The 22,377-nt window shown below is 32.7% G+C and overlaps 1 protein-coding gene across 4 annotated transcripts in view; it reads left to right on the top strand.

The window, feature by feature from the left end:
- Positions 1-22,377, top strand: part of LOC123714971 (ankyrin-3-like) — a 105,255-nt gene that overhangs the window by 66,465 nt on the left and 16,413 nt on the right. For all 4 annotated transcript variants that reach the window (XM_045669688.1, XM_045669685.1, XM_045669686.1 and 1 more), the window contains exons 19-20: positions 21,714-21,794; positions 21,981-22,152. In XM_045669688.1, the coding sequence (XP_045525644.1) occupies positions 21,714-21,794; positions 21,981-22,152 (253 nt within the window). The remainder of the gene's footprint in view (positions 1-21,713; positions 21,795-21,980; positions 22,153-22,377) is intronic.

The raw sequence follows: 22,377 nt of genomic DNA, 5'->3' as shown, positions 1-22,377 counted from the left end.
TAAATACATACAAAGTGAAATTTGATAAAACATACATAGTTCATATTCAATAACAATATAATAGTGACTAACACGACCACTACTCATCCTATATAGATCATTGATCAATTCAAGTACTAATTACTACGAATTGATGTGGAATGTTTATTGATGATTAATCTTGGAAGTCTCTAAGCTCCCAGGGGAAGCTGGCTGTTTCTTAATCAATATCATAGGTTTTTCTTTATAAGTAGCCGTTATTGCGTAGAAAGATTTATATTACTCAAGAGTTTCGTTTTTTTTTACTTTTATAGGCCCAATCTGTATTACCTAAACTTATTTGTGTCAAAACCTATTACAAAATTTTAAAACGGACCAAAGAGTTCATACTCGTACTGCAGATACGAAACACAAATTTCTAAAGGAATCTGTCATTACCAAGAGACAATCTTTTATTATTAAAAAGACAAAATACGTTAAATATTTCTTAGTTTTATTGGAATGTTAAAACCTTCCCTGAACTTCCACAAAATTCGAGATGATAATTAGCCAAACCGGTCCAGCAAGTCATATTTATATATATGTATATATAATTTATACTAACAACAACTAAAATAGATCGACTTATATATAACTTGATTACGTAACATAATTTATATTCCAAATCTTAATTAAATTCGAAGAACTCATCCCACTTATAAAATTGATTGATTCAATCATAGATACCTCAACTTTGAGCTGCCATTAATAGATAATGTCATCTTTAGTCACGTCATAAATAAAACCTTAAGGGCGAGAGTTATATATTGGGTCCTTACATATGAAATTGGCGTTTTGTCGTACTGGCCACTTTGACCTCGAATACCTCTTCTTTGGTTAGGAATTTCAAATTCAAATTTGTACAGCTATTTACTCATGTATTGGTGCTTCGATGACCGTCATTCATTTGTTTTTTCCTTCTGTTTTTTTCTGTTTGCATCACTCATTTTACAAAATGGAAAACTTAAAGTATCGCATTATTTACGAGTACGAGTTCCGCCGTAGCACTAGTGCTGCGGAAACAACTCGAAGGGTGAATGATGTGTATGGCGGTCATGTTGCAAAAGAAATCACAGTTCGTTTTTGGTTCCAATGTTTTCGTTCTGGAAATTTCGACCTGCAGAACAAGCCCCGTGGACGGCCTGAGACCCAAGTTGATAATGAAGTATTGAAGGCTATTGTGGAAGCGGATCCATCGAAAACCACGTCCGAGTAAGCTGCAGGCTGCGGTGTTAGTGATAAAACTGTTTTAATTCACTTGAAGCAAATTGGGAAGATTAAAACGCTTGAAAGGTGGGTATCTCACGAATTGACTGAAGCAAACCGGCAAACGCGCGTCGACTGCTGCGTTACATTACTGAACCGGCACAATAATGAAGGTATTTTAAACCGAATCATTACATGTGATGAAAAATGGATTCTTTACGATAATCGGAAGCGCTCAGCGCAATGGTTGGATCCTGGCCAGCCAGTCAAATCCTACCCCAAGCGAAAATTAACCCCTAAAAAGTTACTTGTAAGCGTTTGCTGGACTAGTGCCGGTATTGTTCATTGCAGTTTTCTCAAATCTGGCCAGACTATTACGGCTGATGTCTATTGTCAGCAATTGCAAACCATGATGGAAAAGCTAGCCGCTAATCACTCTAGGCTGGTCAATCGCTCCACGCCACTGCTCCTTCACGGCAACGCTAGACGAAACACTGCACAACAGACGGCTACCAAATTAGAAGAGCTGCAATTGGAATGTCTAAGACATCCTCCGTACTCCCCGGACCTTGCTCCAACAGATTACCATTTTTTTCGAAATTTGGACAACTTCTTGCAAAGGAAAAAAATTAACTCTGATGGGGCAGTCCAAATCGCCTTCACAGATTTTATTGATTCCCGTCCGACTGGTTTTTTTAGTAAAGGGATCAATGAACTACCTATGAGATGGTGAAAGTGCATAGAAAACAATGGTTCATACTTTGATGAATTAAATATATTTTATTTAAAAATATTCGGCTTTTTCTTCCTCCCATACAAAACGTCAATTTCATATGTAAGGACCTAATATTTGTTATATTAATGATTGTATGAATGTATAGTTCCGGTCATGGCGGCTTTTAATAATAAATAAATTAAAAATAATATGTGACATTAAAAATTAAAATTGTTTGTTGGAAAATAAAGTACATACCCATTATGTTTGTTACAATTCTGCCAGAACTACCAAAAATACCTTGAACCTCAACAGATCCTCATAAATTGTAGCCAAGAACCGTCTCGTTTCAGCTTTCGAAAGAAAACCCGATCGTACACGGTCTCGTGTAGAAGTTACGACTCCAAAGTAAAATTAAACAGACCGTAACTACACTTTTTTTTGTAAGGGGTCAAAGATAGGCTGATATGATCTCCATAACCTTTTATATAAACTAACTAAAACGTTAATATACAGGTTACTGGTCATTCGACGTTAGATGATTTTTTTAATTTTTTTTAGATTTTTCTTTTTTGACTTAGTTTCAAAATAGCTAACAAAAGAAGTCAAAAATGGTTTACTGTCATTATGGGGTAAAAATTATCGCAAATTGTCACCTCCTAATTAAATAATAAAAAAACTACCGATTGTAATAAGATTGCTGAAGAACACCTAAAAAAGTCATTCATTAATACATAACATTTTGAATTTAGTAACATTATAAAGATACCAAATAGTTATTGTAAACTAGGTTTGAAAGTTTTAAACTGTATTCTACTTGAATATTATTGTTATTCTAATGTATATAATATACATATACATGTGTAGGTATGTTTAGTTTTCAAAGGCACGTTTGATTGATAACTCTTGAATCATTGGGTATGTTTATTATTTGTAACATAGTTCATAACAGTTCTATAGTTCTCTTGAATACCATAATGAAGCTTAGATGGAAAAAGTAATTTAATATATTATTAAGGTGTATAGGAAACTATAATAATTTGTGTAAAATGTATTAATGTATTTTTTTAATAAGTCATAATTCCGTAAAATAAATAATATATTTACATTTTTAATTATTTAATTTATAATAAAATAAATTTAACTTATTTAAGAGTAAATTCTAGTTCACATACAGAGTGCAAACTGAGATAAGAGCAGGAAAATTAGAAATAGTGAATACCTAAGCTAATTTATCATTAATGGCGTAGCTAATCTTATTTGCATTGCATTCTTGTTGACTTGACTTAACATTTGGATTTTCGTAATATTTTAGTGTTTGTAGTCATTACATTTATTAAGAATAATTTTAAATAATTTTTCTTTTATGGTCTTGATGTTTAACTAAATACTAAATACGCAATTTCTTAAAAACAATATGTGTTTTAAATGAAAAACTTATCCGTAGAGAAAGTGTACAATGGTTGACTGTTCTAAAGGAAGCCGTTTTAGTAGTAAAAGGATGTGTCTTGCCATATTGAAACCGCAGTAAGGATATCTTTGTGGTTTTAAGTCAGGGCAATGAAATATGAATATATTGTATTATATTTGTTTACTAAGCGATGAGTTTTAGTGACGATATTAATAAACAATGGAACTAGCATAAGTTGTTAAAGCGCCATCTGTGGCAAATGATGGAACTTACATCGGCGAGTCGACTCTCGAGGAAGTACGTGCGTGTTTACATAGATGGCGCCTGCTTGGAAATGCTATATTAATTAATTTCTACATTCTATTTTTAAACTTGTCGTGATTTTGTAATGACAACTACATGAATGTAGAATTATAAATAGTTGTATAACTTACAAAACAATATTTTGTTTAAAATATTGGAGCTTCGTTAGCGTTTAAGGTATTAAAGAATCAGGTTCATTGCCCCAACTTTTTAACTAAATTTATATTTCGTATACTCTCAAGATATTTGGCAGGCATTTCGGCCAAAACTCATCGATATCCAGATTGAGTCTGGATGTCCACAGTTGGTCCCTCACACTTTGAAATCAAATAAGTAGATGTATCTTTGTCCTATTAAATATTGTAGTTTATTTTGCTTATGAACCAGTGAGCCAAGCGTGGGCAAGCTTGTATATGTAAATAAATAAATATAAAATTCCATGTGTCATGTGATGCAATCATGCAATAAATAAGTTATAATTTTAGACATGTCAGACTTTCTCAGACCCGCCTTCAAACTATTATGGTAAGTCGCCGTGCCGTAACTGATATGCATACTTATGCTTACTTGGAACTTGTGGAAGTTATGTACTTGTTACTCCTTATTTAATTCGGGACATGGTAGTCCTAGAAATACTTTGTAAACGTTTTGTGAAGATTCGATCGACTTCATAAGATAGACGCAAAATCAAAGACAGAAGATTTGTTATAACTTAATGTTATGATCAATTAAGGAAAATAACTTTTATAATGGGCTGTTTTCTTGTCCTTAATTTGTGGAAAATTTTGTATGAATTTTGATATTTTTTCAGCCTTCATATGGGTAAGGTATTTTTACACTCAATTTATGTTTTGACCGTGGTTCAAAAAATATCCTTTGAATGAGTATTACACCTAAAGCGAGACTTCCGTCTAGACAGGATAATCTGTCAAATTATAATATTATACATGTCTATTCTGGAAATAAAACACAAAAACTATTGTATTACGAACGTTGTATTCTTCTTGCGACGGTAATTTAAAAAGTAATTATATCGTACAAAACAAGATACTTAAACGAGGTCTCAAAATGTTCTCTTGAAGTTAGGTTTTTCCTTCCCTCTTGTAAATATTAATATAGTCTTTTTTTTATTAAGTCATTTAATTTAGAGATTATTTGTTGTTACTCTATTTGACTCTATCTCTTTATTATTTGGCCTGTATGACTTGTGTTACATCTATTACAAAATGCGTGACAAGTATAAACAAAAGGATTGCCCAAGGAATGTTCATGAGGCAATAATAATATTAAAAACTTTATTTATGATAAAATTCATATATCGCTAGTCCCCACACTAGGTTCCCTGTGTTGTGAGTGACTAGAAAACAATTATTCTCATACATGGTACATGTTTAAAATAGTTTAAAAAAAAGTAATTTTAGACTTACAATTATGTCTCATAAGACATTAAGTATGAGTGAAGAATGGGTGTGTATGCGTATATATTTGAGAGTGTAGCTGAGAATTATTATGTTCGTGCACTGTTAGTTTTTGGAACCTTAGTCATGCCAAGATATTACGTAGTAAGGACTCTGTAGATTCGAAATCCAATTTGGCTTGTGTAATTTTTATGTGATTTGCAAGTTTGTACCTGGATAGTTTAACTGTCTTTTTAATATTTTCTACAGTTTTGATTTATACAAAATATTATACTGATGGAGCATGTATTTTACCACTGCCCTTGTGTTTACCGATTAAAATCAACCGTAATAAGATCATAACGTCACATCAACGCAGCATATGTTTATAAAGTTCAAATCTGCTTATAATACTGTGTAAGTAGTTTTAATAGCGTTGATGCTATTTTAAAAGTCGGAAACCTCATAACGTCCGCATTATTGCTTAGCCTTCGTGTTCATCTAGGTCGCGGACATGAGCGCCTGACCCCTGTAAGAGTGATTCCAACATGACTTGCGTTTCCTTTCGATTTTCAGGCTCAAATATGTTTTTAGAAATTTAGGTTTATTACAACTAAAAGGGATATTTGTGCCCCACAGGTCAAGCTATCAATATTTATTGTATTTTGTTTGTTTATGTTAAATTGTGTGTTTTACTAAGACTGTTTTTGTTGAGGATAAAAATATGATATTAAGCTGACAATCGAAAAGAACAAACCACAACTCACACACACAATCATCTTTAAAGGCCGGCAACGCACTCGCGAGCCCTCTGCCATTGAGAGTATCGATGGTGTATCACTTAACATCAGATAAGCCTCCTGCCTGCCTCTGATCTATAAAAATAAATCTCTAAATAAAATGAATTAATAAAAAGAACTAGGTATATTAATATTTACAAGAGATAAGGAAAAACCTAACTTCAAGAGAACATTTTGAGACCTCGTTTAAGTATCTTGTGTTGTACGATTTAATTACTTTTTAAATTACCGTCGCAAGAAGAATACAACGTTCGTAATACAATAGTTTTTGTGTTTATTTGCTGAATAGACTTGTATAATATTATAATTTGGCAGATTATCGTGTCTAGACGGAAGTCTCGCATTAGGCGTTATACTCATTCAAAGGATATTTTTTGAACAAAGGCCAAAAAACAAATTGAGTATACTCTTACCCATACGAACGAGGAATAATCAAAGAATAAAAATAAAAATTAATATATCATTTGCCACAAAATATAATAAACGGCAAGAAAATATACACATAAATGTTACCTTCCAGCATTGCTGGGCAAAACATCTTAAGACGATTAAATTCAAATCAATTCAGTAATTAAGAACAAAAATTCGTCTTATCTAGTTTTGTCTTTATCTGCTTATTCATTTCTGAAGACTTAAAATCTTCACAATATGTTTGCTTTAAATAACAACGCTCCATATAATTTTTATTCTTTTCCGAATGTGCTTATAGCAAATAAGTTGTCCCCTAAAGTATTTCCGAACAGAACGAAAAGAGGGTAACAATTCTTAAAATGCCGGCAACTCGTGAGTGGCGAGGGCTCTGGCATTGAGAGTGTCCATGGGCGGGCATGGCATGGCATACTTAACATCAAGTGAGCCTCCTGGCCGTCTCCTGAACGTTGTTCAAAAAAACAGCGTTCATTTATCAAACAAATGCACACCTTTAAGAGGAAAACACAGTATACATGAGCTTTAATATCAAACAAATACTGAAGAATTTAAAATTGATAACATTAATGGTGAGCAAAATATAAATGAGAACACTCTTAATAAATATATGCATAGTTATTAAGTAGGTTATTCAAGATATAGAAGACTTTTTGTAGTAATATCATATTAAAACAATCATTTCTTTGCATATATTTTTCATATATAACAGAAGTTCTATGCATTTTTCCAACTTTTCTTATATGTTTGGCCTACATAAAGACTATAATAATCTTCTATAGATAACAGAATCGAAGATATATGAACCAAAGTCACGCTTTCCCTTGACTTTTATTCCCGTAATACATTGGGCCGTCCTTGAATCGATAGTGATAATGTGTTCCAAATAAAACTTTTGCTATCACGGAAAACCGTGTTCGAAAGTTTCATAGAACTTATTATATTAACTTCAAATAATTCTATTTTTAATTTATTATTATAATTCGAAATTCAAAAAAAGAACTAAAGTTTTACAGTCGAGCATATTGAAATGTCTTTAAAGAAAAGTATGATAAAAATATTCTCTTGCAACTTGCCACTTACGCGTAGACACGTTCGTAACCTGAATTAGTGGAGAGGCCCTTTGCCGCACAAGTTGTCAAGTTATGCGTGTGATGTCCCGTAAACAAACAGTATATGTATTTAAATGTATAAAATTAATGATACTTAAGTAGCCTAGTCAAGCATATGTAAAAAAATATATTTATGGATCTAGTACCCTAACAACAGTTGTTTTAGAAACGAAGTCTTCTATTGAGAATTTGGAATTTTGACTCTAACGTGATACGGTAACGTTATCTATCTATATATGTTGTATACTATTTACGTTAATAAAAATAAATCAATGGCACTACAACCTTTTTTTTAGGTGTGGGTGTCAGATTTCTGTATCTCTTTCATGATCATTTGTTTATCGAATAGGCAAGTAAGTGTCAGCCTTCTGTGCCTATGCACGCCAGCGACTTTTTTGGGTCTAAGGCAAGCCGGCAAGCCGGCAATCATGCAATCCATTCATGAGATCGAGATCCCGCCAGATCCCGTGTAATTTTTCGGGATCAATCCCGAAGCATAATATGACGAGATCCCGTTCGAGATTGACGGGATTGGGCTGCAATGGTCAGCGGTCTACACACATCCGCTCGGGACGCTTCACGCGACATTGTACATTATATAGGGTACATTGCAATGGACATTAGATGCCGGTTCGCAGATAGCACTCTTGAGATACTTTAGAAGATACTCTTTTTTTAGAAGTTACTTTCAAAATCACCAATTTTAATCTCCTTGAGCTATACCTACTTTTGTTTTGATTATGTTCATGTAATTAAAATTAGTTGTTTAGTTCGTAATATTAAAGGATAAAGGCTTTTGTTTTCTTTCAAATAATATTTTATTTTAATTAACCTCACTATCACAAACATGCAGTTTTCATCGTATTCAGTCACGTGAATTATTTTTTTAAACTATACGAGATCCCGAAAATTTCGGGATACCGCCGGATTGATATTTCTAATCCTGCGGCATCTCGAATTCACGATCTCGAGTCGGGATTGCATTCCCTAGTTGACACACATAGCAATACAAATGTAAACAAATCATTGTGATAATTCGCCGTATATAATTTGGTAAATATTACGCGGGGCAGTGTTAGCGTAGTGACTTCAGCGTGCGCCTTTCATTGCAAAGTCGTAGATTCGCTTCCCGGCTGTGCACCATGGGCTTTCTGTGTATGTGCGCATTGAACATTATCTCGAATCGTGAGAAAACCGGCTTGTCTTAGACCCAAAAACTCGACGGCGTCTGTAAGGAACAGGAGGCTGATCCTGCCTATTGGATGACCAAATGGTCATGAAACAGATACAGAAATTTGAGGTCCGGACCTAAATCCTTAGCGCCACTAGTTTTGTATGTATGTTTATATATCTCTATCTAATTTGTCTTCAACGTACCCGCGTATAACATGAATTTGTTACATTATTAAAAATTGAAATTCCATTAACTGTTGGACGATGGCTCTTGGTCAAGTAACATAAATAAATGTATGAATGTTACAAAGTAAATCGATCATCCAGATATAGCTACGGTGAACCACTTCAAATATAAATGGACTAATATGTATCTGCGTTACTTAAATATTTTAATAACCGTTTTGCTACTGTCCCTATCAGATATGGGTTTATTGATTTTCGTTTAACGTACACATGACTTGTGTTGAGTGTGACAATAACGTACGAAATATATCTACAGTAGACAGTTTTGTTTATATTATTGCTAATAAAACTTGATACATTAAGACATAAACGAAAAGGCAAAACTCAAAGCGCGAAAAATTTAACGCCTAAATAGAGAAAGGGTGACCCATAAAACTATCAAACTCATTCCCAAGACAGCATCGCATATAACTGTGTACATAATTTCACAGAACAACTTCCCGAAATAATAATTAGGAGAAATTAACATTATATTTAGGAAGTAGTTACTGACGGAATATTAATCCGTGGTATGGCCTTCATTCCCAAACTGGCGTCCCGCTTTGGTGGAGTGAGCTCACGCGCCGCGCCTCATAGTACATACATCATTGTTGGCATCCTTCAGCCAGCGCCAGTCCGGCACTAGTTTACGAACGTACGTCCGAAGCACGCGCCTTCGCCGCGGAAAACTTCCCGCGCTTTATCTGTCAAAACAAAATGGGTGTTGTGAAAAGGAATAGTAAAAAAACAAAAGGCGACGCAGTGAATGATTTGAACGGGAAAGTTAAAAAGGATGAGGGGAAGAAAAAAAAGAAAAAAGTGTCGTGTTTGCAGTGCTTCAAGTCACCCGATGATGGTAATATTATTTTGTAGGCTTTCTGTACACGCGATAGTGTCATCGGAAATGAAGTTCCATTATGTTCAAGTTCCCGTTAGCGGAACAAGCTTTTTGTTCACAAGGAAATTAGTCCGTTTGTAAACTTTATTTCTATTTTGTAATATTATTATTATAAAGCACTCAGCATTATAGTGAATTCATAGGGATTTAAATGTGATGATGAAAATTAAAATTTACGCCACAATTGTCACTAATTATATATTCTATTTTATCATTGCGTACTATTATATATTAAATGACTACTTAAGCTTCAAAATGTAAAATACATGTATAAAAATAACTATCATGTATTTAATAATTTTAGATATTTTTTCCAAACTATTGTTATTGGTACATGAAATCTGATTAATAAACGATAATTAAACGACAAAAATATTAACCTGGCCTTAATTATACATCTCAATCAAAAAGGTATTTACAAATTAAATTTTAATTGCTTCTTTTGTGTTTACACGTGTTTTCGTTGCTATAGAATATAGATCAATCAAACTCTGTTCTATGTTGACACTTCATTACTGAAAGTATCTTCAGTGCATGTGCCCCGTTTTCCCTTTTGTAGCGATGCCATAAAGAGATTATTTTGATGCGAGTGTTTTTCTGTGACTTCGCTGAAAACACTAACGTAATGTAAAGAGCGAATGCGTGTAAGCTATATTCTTAGCAGCCATTCATGCTCTTTAATCAAAATATTAATTTCCTACTTAGGTTCAAGAAAATCAGGAATGTTCAACTGACCTATAAAGTGTGAAACGATTACAGCCGCTTTAAAAGAATGCTTTGACAGCATTCTGGATAGATTTTCTCTTCTACATTATATTGTGCATACTAGTCTTCATAAGATCTTTTGACAAATAACCTTATTTTTAAGATGACACACCTACAAATACAATGTTCCATATTTAATATTTCATATATGGCTCGACATCGTGTGAAACTCATTATGATATAACTAAGTACATAGGTGTATTCAAAATAATAATATACCTTGTGTCGTTTTAATCAATTAAGTCTTGTTATTTAGTTTGAAACAATGACTGTTTCACCGGGAATAGAACCCAGCACCTCCACGTCATAAGCGTTAAATACTGACGTTAATAAAGTCTTAATTAAATATACTCAAAAAAATCCTAATCGTAATCCCATAGAAAACACTGAAATGAAAAAATGTCTTAGTTGTGACGAAACCAAAAAAGTAGTATAACATCCCATTGCATGTTTTTATATAAAAGTTTATCCCGAACATCGACCTATATCCCGTGTTTATATCCCGAATAGCGTTCGGTTTCGTAATTCCGCGGTATTACGATAAGTGACGCACGCAAGTCAAGGTCAGCTATGTTTGATTTGCATCATCATTACCGCTTTTGGACACTGTGACCTGACGGAGAACAAAGATTTGTGGACAAAAACTCTGTGGGTTGATTCGTTTCACAGCGTACTAAATCAAAACTGCTGAACACATACAGTACTGTACAATAAGATCGATAGTTCTTAAGATTTTGTGCTTAAAATTAGCATTTTTAAGTACGATGTGAGCTCAGTAAAAATTGTTTCTTATGTCTAAACAGCTTTGTTAGTTTTTTAACAAAGAAAACAGACTAGAATAATGTCTGTATAAAAAATATTATTAATGAATGCATAATAATAATGATCAAATATCTCAAGAGAATTCGTCTGCTAAGTCAGTCCGTGTTCCCGAATTCATTATAGAGATTATGACCTCCCAAAATAAACATACACATGAAATTTGACTAACTTCCATTTAGAATCCCTAAAACCTGTTGCAAAATCAGATAAATAGCACATGTTATTAATTAAATAAAAATTGTAACTGAACGAACCACAAATGTGTGTAAAATAACAGTTAATGACTCACGCAACCCATCTCTCTCATTTGTCAAATGACTGAAAAGTATTTGTATGAAAAATATTATCGCGTTATAATTTTCACACAAATTCATAAATGATAGTATTGTTTTGTTAAACCCTATGCTAGCTTATGGCTAACTGTATTAAATCTAGGCATTTTATCGTTTGCGAATCGAATTTGCATAGTATGCATACATACTAACAAACATTTACTGGCCTGTAAAGATCCCTCAATAGCAAGTGACTTAAAAAACCCTAAGGTTTTATTCTTATGCTGTTACTTTGTAAACAATGCAATATTGTATTTTAATTATTATATGTTATTACTACTTCTCACTTTAAGAAAAATTATCTACATTGAAACGAGTAATTTGTTTTGCCTTTTTACGCGATTGTGACACAGCTAAATAAATAAGCAATAAATTGTATTATTTTATTGTTAAGTATATAATATAAGTGTTAATAAATAAAAAAATATAATATTGTAATGAATGTCGATGCTTCTTCGGTGCACGGACAAATTGTCACCAATATGTGTTCCTCCGTCACATAAATTTCTGTATTTTTTTACTAAATAAATAAAGATCAACTTGAAGGAATAGGGGTCCCGAAGCCTCGTACGTACTCTATAAGTTTCGCATATTTAATTTTGATATTATGATTATCTTAACCCGTAATAACTGTGTTAATCAATGAAGATCCGTGGATAGGATGCGCAATTTAGTATCAATTTACATGCATACTAGGTATGAGATCATACCCCCATACAATAACATTGTTGTCTTGTGTCAATAAATACGACCTTTGGGCACCTGACCTTCCATCAAGAACCACTTGTGTCTTGTAAAAAAACAGATATATAAAGTTGTAATTGCTTGAAAAATCGGTTTAAAAAAATACTGTTTACATTATTCCGAATATTGTTATTATGTATATGTTGTATTATATCAGCGCCTTACAAATCATTTTAATTAGGACAACAAAGTGATAAGCCTTTCATGCCTGTCAAAACAATCCTTATTTCCCGGGCAACGAAATATATAGAATATTGAAACGGATTACACACCTGGATTTAAAGTCAACACTATCTACCACGTAGTTTTTTTATTTACTTAGCGCTTGGACTTAAATCTCTATGAAAAATAAATCATTGTTGGATGGTAGGCTCTAAACTAAGGTCATTGCAGCAGAAATGTCTGCTGAGTTATTGCACACGATTATTTGAAACTCTTAATTATTGAGTAGGAAAAATTAAAGATATAAATATAAGCGTTGATTTATTGAGATTGAATACTCATGTAACAGATTGTTACAATAACCAACAATTGAAATACTGCTCTTATAGGCGTAGTTAACTCAAGCTTCCTATTTCTTTTATATTGGATGTAATAAATCTGTCGAGGAAAACCCATAGGGATTTCTATAGTGTTGTCAAAAGTTGGGAAAAAGGAAAAGCATCCGTTACAAAAATCGTTTCATTATTCACTTAGAATTAGTCGATTTTGTATGTAGGTCACTTTTAGGTTTAAGATTGTTCATAAAAGTTTACTAATTTTGTGTACTCAGTCTACGAAGTTGGTATACAATTGTTTTTCTGAATGTAATGAGCCTTGCTGATTCATTTTTAACCCTAGCAAAAGCTTTTAGAGACTGCCTATTTAATTAATTACGTCATCGTTAAAGCACCAACCTTAACTTACTGATTTTGTAATCTTGATTGTCTCGCTGTAAACAGCGAACCAAAGACTTTTGGGACTTTTGACTTGCTAATATCAGTGAGGCGTGACGTATACTGTCTTAGAGTGGACTACCTCCTATCAAGTCGAATACAGGATAATGCCTGATAATTGTTCCAAAAATCTTAACATACATTTTTCGCCTTAGATTTCATCTTGCCTCTTTTGTTTCTGACAGGATATATATGAACTTAATTAACTATTAAGGTTAAAAATGTTCCCTGTGTATTTATTATTTATTACATAGATTTATTTATCTAGCTGGCTTTTGTATAATATAATTATTTTATGATCGTAAATCGGCTTATTAATGTTAGGTAAATGAACAAGTAAACTGCATATCGTGTCACGAATGAGTGGATAGGTATTCACTAATCATATTATAATTTAATAATATTATGATCTTATTAATAAACTATTTACCTAATAAGATTTGTTTTAAGCCTGATGAACAATTTTAAGTTGTATAAGAATGCATCCATTCAATTGTTAACGTTTTTTTCTTAGAAAAATTCACGTTAATTTGTAATTGATTGTGAAACGCTTAAGCAAATCTTGTATACACTTAAAAGACAATACACTGAAAAAAGGCACCTTTCTTGATTAAAAAGGCAACAATTTTGTTATATCAAACATCAAATCTCTCTTTTCCGGATTCTGTCAAGCGCGTCTCTTATTATTTTATAAAATAAAAGAGTTCCTTTAAGTCGTTGTACAATGGTCTTTTAAATAACATTATCAATCGTCAATAGAATCATCAGATTACACTAAATGAGAACAAATGATAGCGTTAAAGCATTATATCATCTAATATCGGAAGCAATTCATAATAAATCGTATAAACTTGACAACCAAAGGCTAAACGCTTTGACCTTGCCTACTGTAATGTTAACTTTGTGTCAATAGTATTGTATGCTTAATATAAATGGTAAATTTAATTAGTTAAGTTAGCATAGAAGCTAATTAACATAAACTCACGACGTATTATGAAGGTGGCTTGGAAGTGAGATAAGCGAGAAAGCTTTTCTCTTTGAATTACGCTCTTCTATAAGTGCCATATGGTCTAGTAGCATTTTTTTTTAAATTGTACAATAACTACAGCTTACGCTCTTCCGAAAACTATACCCTTGAAATCCCATCTCATAACTCCTCCTTTCTTGGCGATTCCTTTAAGGTCTCTGCAGGCTATGGAATTCACTTCCCGACCCTATTCGCTTAGCTCCTTCTCTAACATCCTTTAAATTTCTTCTGTACAAACATTACCTGTCCACATCGTATCCCTAACTTTCTTACTAACTACTAACTGACGTGAGACTTATCTTAAATTATCGTGATTTATGTGTCTTTTTACTTCCTATTTTTAATGCATCATATTTTTAGTTTAGTTTGTTTTTTTTTTATTCCTGTTTAGTTTTATCTTAATAAATGTGTATAACATGTATTTTTGCATTACTTGCCTATCTTATGAAATTTAATACATTTTTATTTTTTCTTTACTCACAGTGGTTGCCTGGAAGAGATCGATGGTAAGCGATAAGGCCGCCAGTTGCCCTTCTTTTGATTTAATTATGTTCAATTTTTTTTATATTGTAGTGTAACGAAGTGTAAATAAATAAATAAAATAAAAAATATTATACATGAATGAATTTATTATGTCTTTGATACTCACTGCGTTTTTTTTTTAATTTCATGGTATGCCTATAAAATCAAAGCACAGGAAATACGTTGTGGTAACTTCACGCTTGGCTAAATACATACGTGAATATATAAAATTGATATAACTATGCTCAATTCAAGGGCAAAATAACAACGAAAATGACGTAGGCATGGAATAGTACGTGATTATATGCAAGCCCGTCACCTGCCACATGTGAATGTAAACATTCTATTTACAAAACAGAGAGTGATAAGAACATTGTTATTGTCTAAATTGTTTGTAAACGTCAAACTTTGATTCAATTTCGTTGTCTTTATGAAAACTGCTTGATTGCAATTTTTAAATCAGAGGATAGTAACCGTGACCAACTGTCTTTGCCTACCAAACTTAAGCAATTATTGTTTGCCCGACAATGGTAACTAATACTGTGAAATACACTTAAATAACGCTAAACAATAATAATTCAAATACATATTGCTAGTAGAAGTTTAAAAAATATTGGCATTATTATCTAATTGCCACAGTTACTAAATAAAATCCGAGCTTCATAATTACAATAAAAAAGTTTTTTTTTAATTTAACCTCTGCGAACTTGCTAATTCCAAATTAATCAATTAAAATACATTTATTCAGTTTAGATGCATGTATGCGCAAATATGAAAAACGTTTACAAATATAGTAGCTAAAAAACCTTAATTCAATCTTGGGCAATAAATCCGTTCGTGATATGATCCATTGATAGGAGATATGCGCAAATTGAAGTCGAGGTGAGCTAATAGGTCTATTTGGGTTAAAGGATATATTAATTAAGACTTTCAGACAAGCGTTGTTCAACATGGAATAGGTCATACACAGTTATTGTTTTGTTTCTGAAGGCTGTATCCGAAGTGATAAATTGCTATGTTTATGTATTAACACTTGTAGATGGCATTTGGTTTGCGTACTACTTGAGTAATTAATTTTATCTTTTGCCCTCACTGCGTCTGAGCGAGTGTCCTTGCGAGCGAGTGTCTCACACTACCAAAAAGCTCTCGAGTAGATACGTTCCTTCATTCTTAGCTATTGCTCTACTATGAAAATACTTAAGGTAGTTTTTAACTGTGTCACTGTCGTTAAATAATAATCTCTTATTTAAGTCTGTTAGTAAACTTTTACTATTATATTAAATACTTATTTATGACACGAATTTAAAATAAATTGTTCTTGTTTTTCTATACTTTAACCAACAATACATTTAATGAGAGCATTTATGCATATTTCAAAGGATTAAAATGCATGGTACGTACTATCTGCAATGGTGATGTCAGCCATTATGTGGGTGTTTGTTCAAAGATGTAATAACCATTTAAAATTGAGGGAATTCAGGTTATCATATAACATTGAGCACAAATTTGGTTCGAAGCATGTGGGTTTTATGAGTTAAAAACGTTGCATTCAATTGTTTTTTTTAGCCTGGCTTATTATATAATACATACGTGTAAACAAACAAAAACCATAAATCTGACTTTTCATTGTTTTTTTCATGTTCGTAAAGAATTAGCAACTACTGTTGGTATCTTTTCTAATTGTTTGTTTTGAAATTGTTTAAGAAAACGTTGTGTTTGATGTTTTTGTCCATTTTAAAATTCACAATACACACTAGATATGATCTAACTAAAGACTTAATAACAGACGTAACTTTTGTAACGTCTTCGCGCCAAAATTAAAATAGTTGTGCCAATCTAACAACATAACAAAATTGATTTTGGAATCAAAGTCAAATGATTCCGATTTTTGGCAGAATGTATGATGATTAGGCCGGCCCAAATCTTGACACTTACAATCGCTTACTCTGTTTTCACCGATAATGAATTATAAATGTGAAACCTGTACTGAATTTATAAACGTTTTTAAAGTTGAAGGCGTTTCCTTAGATATAGAACGCTAAAAATATATTTTTAGTTCCTTTTTTGTCACTCTCCATCGTTAAGGTCTATTATGTACTTTTTCAGGATTTAATAATGCTAGTATTGATGTTAAACTTATTATATTTAGATAAAATAACGATATTCATTCAATTTGTATGTTCGATATACAATGCCACTTTTGTGAATTTGATCACGATTCGCGTCGATAAAAAAAAATCAATGGCGCTACAACCTTTTTAGGTGTAGGCCTCAGATTTCTGTATCTGTTTCATGATCATTTGTTAATCGAATAGACAAGTAGGTGATCAGCCTTCTGTGCCTGACGCACGCTGTCAACTTTTTGGGTCTAAGGCAAGCCGGTTTTCCTAAACCGTTCGAGCTAATGTTTAATGCTCACATAGAAATTCGTACAGACGCATACGTCAAATTTAATGGCGGAAACAAACCGGTGACGTTTGTTCTAGTATTAAATTCCATCAAAGACCCTCGCTTACCGTATACCCGAAATTCAAAAACTGTTTTCGACAAAACACAAATTTATTCCACTGTAGCTCTAATAATAATTGTGAAATTGCGCCAAAATTATTCATTCATACCGAAATAACAATGACTAATTCAACGTAAATATAACAATGCTTGCAATAAAGTGTAGAATATATGCTTAAAAGAATTTATTTATACTATTTCTGGCAACTCAACCGGCTTGCAAATGAATAGGATTTAGAAGTGACTTTATTAAACGTTGTACGTCTATTAATACCGCCTTTTCTTATCGTCTTTCACTATCTAATTAAAAAAATAAATATATTTGTATTTTATTTGTTATAGTTGTAAATCCGGTCCTAATGAATGCTGATAATATCATATTTCTAGCATTTTTAATTTAAATCATTCCGTTATCCCGTTTCGAATTGGAATGAGGTGTACTGTGTGTATATAAACAAGACTGAGTTTTAAGGTTCAATTCCGGACAGAAAAATATCCTTACTACCTAAATCAGTAACATAATTTTAACAAAAGTATTTGTTCCTCCGTTTCCACAATTTATCTCACTCTGATGGAAAGAGGCCAATGTTGGCCTAGTGGCTTTAGCGTGCGATCTCTAACCCATGAGGTCGTAGGTTCGATTCCCGGCTTTGCACCAATGTATTTTATTTATATGTGCCATTCAACATTCGCTCGAACGGTGAAGAAAACCATTGTGAGGAAACCGTCTTGCCATATAACCAAAAAGTCGACGTCGCGCGTCAGGCACGGAAGGTTCATCACCTATTTGTCTATTCGATTTGGAAATGATCATAAAACAGATACAGAAATCTGAGACCCAGACCTAAAAAGGTGGTAGCGCCATTGAGTTATTTTTATTTATGGAAAGAGATGTTTTTATGAATATGCTTTGTACTAACATGCCACATTTTGGTCTGAAGGTAAAATTCAGAGGTCACATACTTAGTGCTAGGTTTGAGTCTTACCCTAAATGTTATTCCCCTAGAAGAAACTTAGAAGAATCTTATAATCTCGCTTATTACATTGTACGTATTTAAATGTATAATAGCTTCAGTGTTATCGCTAAAAGCCCATAACTATAACAAATTATCGCAAGGTTTTTCAAATCAATTGCAGAGAGCAATCTATTTTCGACGCTGATTCATATCTTGTAATGCGTAGTAAATACATTGAATGTATGTAAAATTGCTAGATTAAATGTATGCACTTCACATAAATAACATTTTTATTATTCTGTATGAAGGGATGTGTGAACGTGCCTTCTTGGAATGTCTTTAATGAAAAAAATTAAAATAAGATCGCTTTGGGACCTTTTCGGACCTGGTCTCTGACCAAAGCTTATCTGAAGATCTGAAACTATTTACCTCAAATACAATACAATTATGTCAGTAAAGAGACACGATCGTCAGCAATTCTTATTGCCAAGTCAAATTGCGAATTGCAGTTTGTATTTTGTATATAATAAGTGATTTTCCATTTTTTCTCTAAAATCCATTGAGATCTCATTTCCTTAGCGAAGACTACTAAAATCTTCGTCATATTGAACTTGGCTCCCTCTTTATTTGGAGATGATTAGAAAGCGTACTTATTTCCGATAGAAAAATGACAGTGTCATGATGACGAGGCATGACCTCGCTAATTTTTCCTTGACATTCATTTTTGAAGACGACCTTGCTGATACGGGTGGGTGACTGCACCTACATAAATGTATTTGCCAATTTTGTTTGTTGTTGTAGTTGAAAGCTTTTAATACATAATAAGGCGCTTCTGTTTACGACGATCATTATAATTTAGTTAATTAATTAACTAAATAAATAAGACAAATTTTATTTATTCAAGCGATCTAAAAGATTTGACTTCGTATTAAATTTGTATGATATTTCTCAATCCTACGCGAAACTAAGATTGTTCATAAGTACGTACGTTTCCCATAACTTACGATTACGTACGAAGTTGTATGTGTGTGTTATTTATACATAAAATTGAAATAGTTATCTTCTATATTTAATTCGTAAATTTTGGAACATCTCGTCTGCAAACAAAAGGTTTCTGCTATTGGAGAAAAACCTCTTTATTATATTTCTCTTTACACTGCATACAAAAATGACCTTATCTACGTACACTACTATAATATGCAAAAATTACAAATCGTAGCTTAAATTAACATCGCTTATTTAGTTGTTATTCCTGTTTCACTTTGTTAAACAAACTTCGCAAACACATCACAAAGAAGTCTTTGATGAACCACTGCCTTTATAAACATCCTATCTTGTAATGAGGACATAATTATGTCGCTAATGCATTGTAAGTTGATTTTCAGATGTACAATTTGACACTTAATTAGTTAAATCTAAATTATTGAATATCTTTATATAATAATTGGTTAGTGTGACCAGTCAAATAATATTGTTATATCATGTAATTTGGTGGGGTTCTGCTTTTGAGAGATGGAAGGGAAGGGGAAAGAAGAAGTTTCGCTCGTCCATACTTTGTTGACGTATAATCAATCACGATAAATGTGAACTATGCAAAAACCTCATTCATTCGGTCGTCTTTGGACTACCCGAGATGGTTATAATGGGTATAGGTAACCCAGTTCTATGAGTAGCAGAGTGCCTGGGTGAGTCGACAAATATACTTATCACAAAGCACTTTTAAAACGAATTTTTAAAGCCAGTTCGCATGGTTTTACTAAATAATTGCGTTATACGATAGTTACTAATGTAAATACATATGTTACACATTGATACTTTAAAAAAATTCGAACAACGTTTAAAAATTTACTAGTAATAGACAATTCACTTTAAATTAGTTTTTAACGAACAATTTTTATAGAAACTATTCATTATAGTGTGATCTTAGAGTCGGACAACGTCAACCGCAGCCTTCCTCCACCGCAGGCTTGATTTATGTAACGAGTTAGTTTATACAGCTTTATTCAGTGCGTATATTGTACTATATATAGGTAATTAATGCTATCTATATGAAGACCTACGTGGAGGAATATGATCACCGACTTAGCGATAAGTAGGAAACCTAGATGATAAAAGTAATTACCGATACCTCGTATAATTATACAACTTTTTGTTTACTATCAAGTAAAAACATTGTCATTTAAGGTAAAAATTTAGGATTTAATCTACGAAAATCATCAAAATCATCCCTCAATGTGACGTAAACTTTTGTTAAGGTTTTTGTAACTTAAATAAAAAGACCGTTCGATAGGATTTTAGCTTTTTCTTCTTGTATCACTATACAATGTAATAATGCGTTTGAAATTAGTGTTGGCTTAGTGCCTTCACCGTGTGACTGTCATCCCTAAGGTCTCGTACCCTCTTCGTAACTCTTCTTTCATGCATATATCACTCGCTCGTGAGGACAAAGAAAACATTGATCGATAACCGGAATGCCCAAAAAGTCGACAGCGTATGACAAGGCTGGCGGACTTGTCTTTCTGACTCTCCATTAGTAAAACAATGATCATCAAATAGATGTAGGAATCCGAGTTTACCGTTTCAAAATGAACCTTGCACTAATTACGTAACATAAAAGTATAATCTTATAAGCGAAAGTTTGGCAACATTATTAGGTCTCGATATAAGCGGTAATTTTGAATATGCGTCTAAAGAAATAATGATGATACGAAATCCATTGACTGTCCATCCGCTATTAACAAAAATGTGTCAAAGGGTCAATTTTTAAGTCAATTAACGCCTACACGATGACCTCATTGTTATGTAAGTCAATCTTATACGTAATAATTGTTCGTTAGTCACACGTGGCCTGCATCGTGGAGCACGCTACATTCATTAGACATTGATAATGATTAATGATTACATCATTAAATTAATTGGAACGCAAGTGTAATTGCGTATATTCTTTGTCATAGCCAAAGCAAGTTATTGAAATCTTTTTACCGCAATGGTTTTCGTTAATAAGCAAGGTGTAGATTAAATAATTTTTTTATTAAATTGTTTAAGTTCCATTGAACTTAACTGTTTCGAAGGACAATGCAAATTAGTTGCATTAATTTCAAGTATGCACGAAAGAGTAAAACATAGCTTGTCTCTTTTCTATTATGTCGTATTGTGTGTACGTTTGTATGCAAGTAACGAAATATAAACTGTTATCCTCTTCCCATGAATACATTAAAGTATTGAAATGTTTTGAATCATTTAGTCTAAAACATAAACGCGAAATATAATATTTTGTCACGTTTCCACATATTTGAAATGACACCACAGTGATAAAAACAAAAAATATGTATAATAATAACTAGACGGTCCTAAAAGCAGGTCTTAACCGAAATCATAGGTTATGTACATAATTAAGATTTATGTCCCTTTGTTACAGGTGGTATGGAAGGAAAATATAGAGTAGCTGCGCCGGAGTTGATGCAAGATACATTCATGAGCGATTCAGAAGACGAAGGAGGTACGTCATATGGTTTAAACAAATGATTATTGCAGAATTTAAATTTTCTGTATACAATTTCTATAAACGTAACCTTTTGAGTGAACTTTATCTGATATTAAAGATTGATTATTATCTTATTTAAAATATATTTTTAGTTTTTCCATCTTTGAAACTAATTTGTAATTAATATTATTATGTTTTTAGGTGAAGTGGAGTGTCCAATACAACAGCAGCAACAATACCGCTACATGAACAGCGAAGCGGGAACCTTAAACCGGGCGAAGCCGCTCGAAGATAGTGTCACAGATGGACACCTCTGGCCAAGCAACAATGACAGCAGGGTTGCTACCATTGAACGACAGCCCCTTGATATCGGGTAAGCTTGCATTCTACCTTCTGCTTTGGTCCGTTGGTCCTCAATCCATGGATTTGGCACCATGGCGCGTAATAGGTGAATGATAATAAAATTTTGCCTATATTAAGAAGAGTTAAGAAGACTGAAGATATTTTTTGGAATACGAGCACAAGCATTTGTTTGGTCCAAAGTTTCGAGGTGACCGTTTGTAAAGCACAGACATAATAGCAGGATCTAAAATATTTA

Source organism: Pieris brassicae, chromosome 10, assembly GCF_905147105.1.
Source record: "Pieris brassicae chromosome 10, ilPieBrab1.1, whole genome shotgun sequence".
NCBI lineage: Eukaryota > Metazoa > Arthropoda > Insecta > Lepidoptera > Pieridae > Pieris > Pieris brassicae.
Note: the sequence above shows the minus strand (reverse complement) of the source record. Positions and strands in the feature narration are given on the sequence as shown.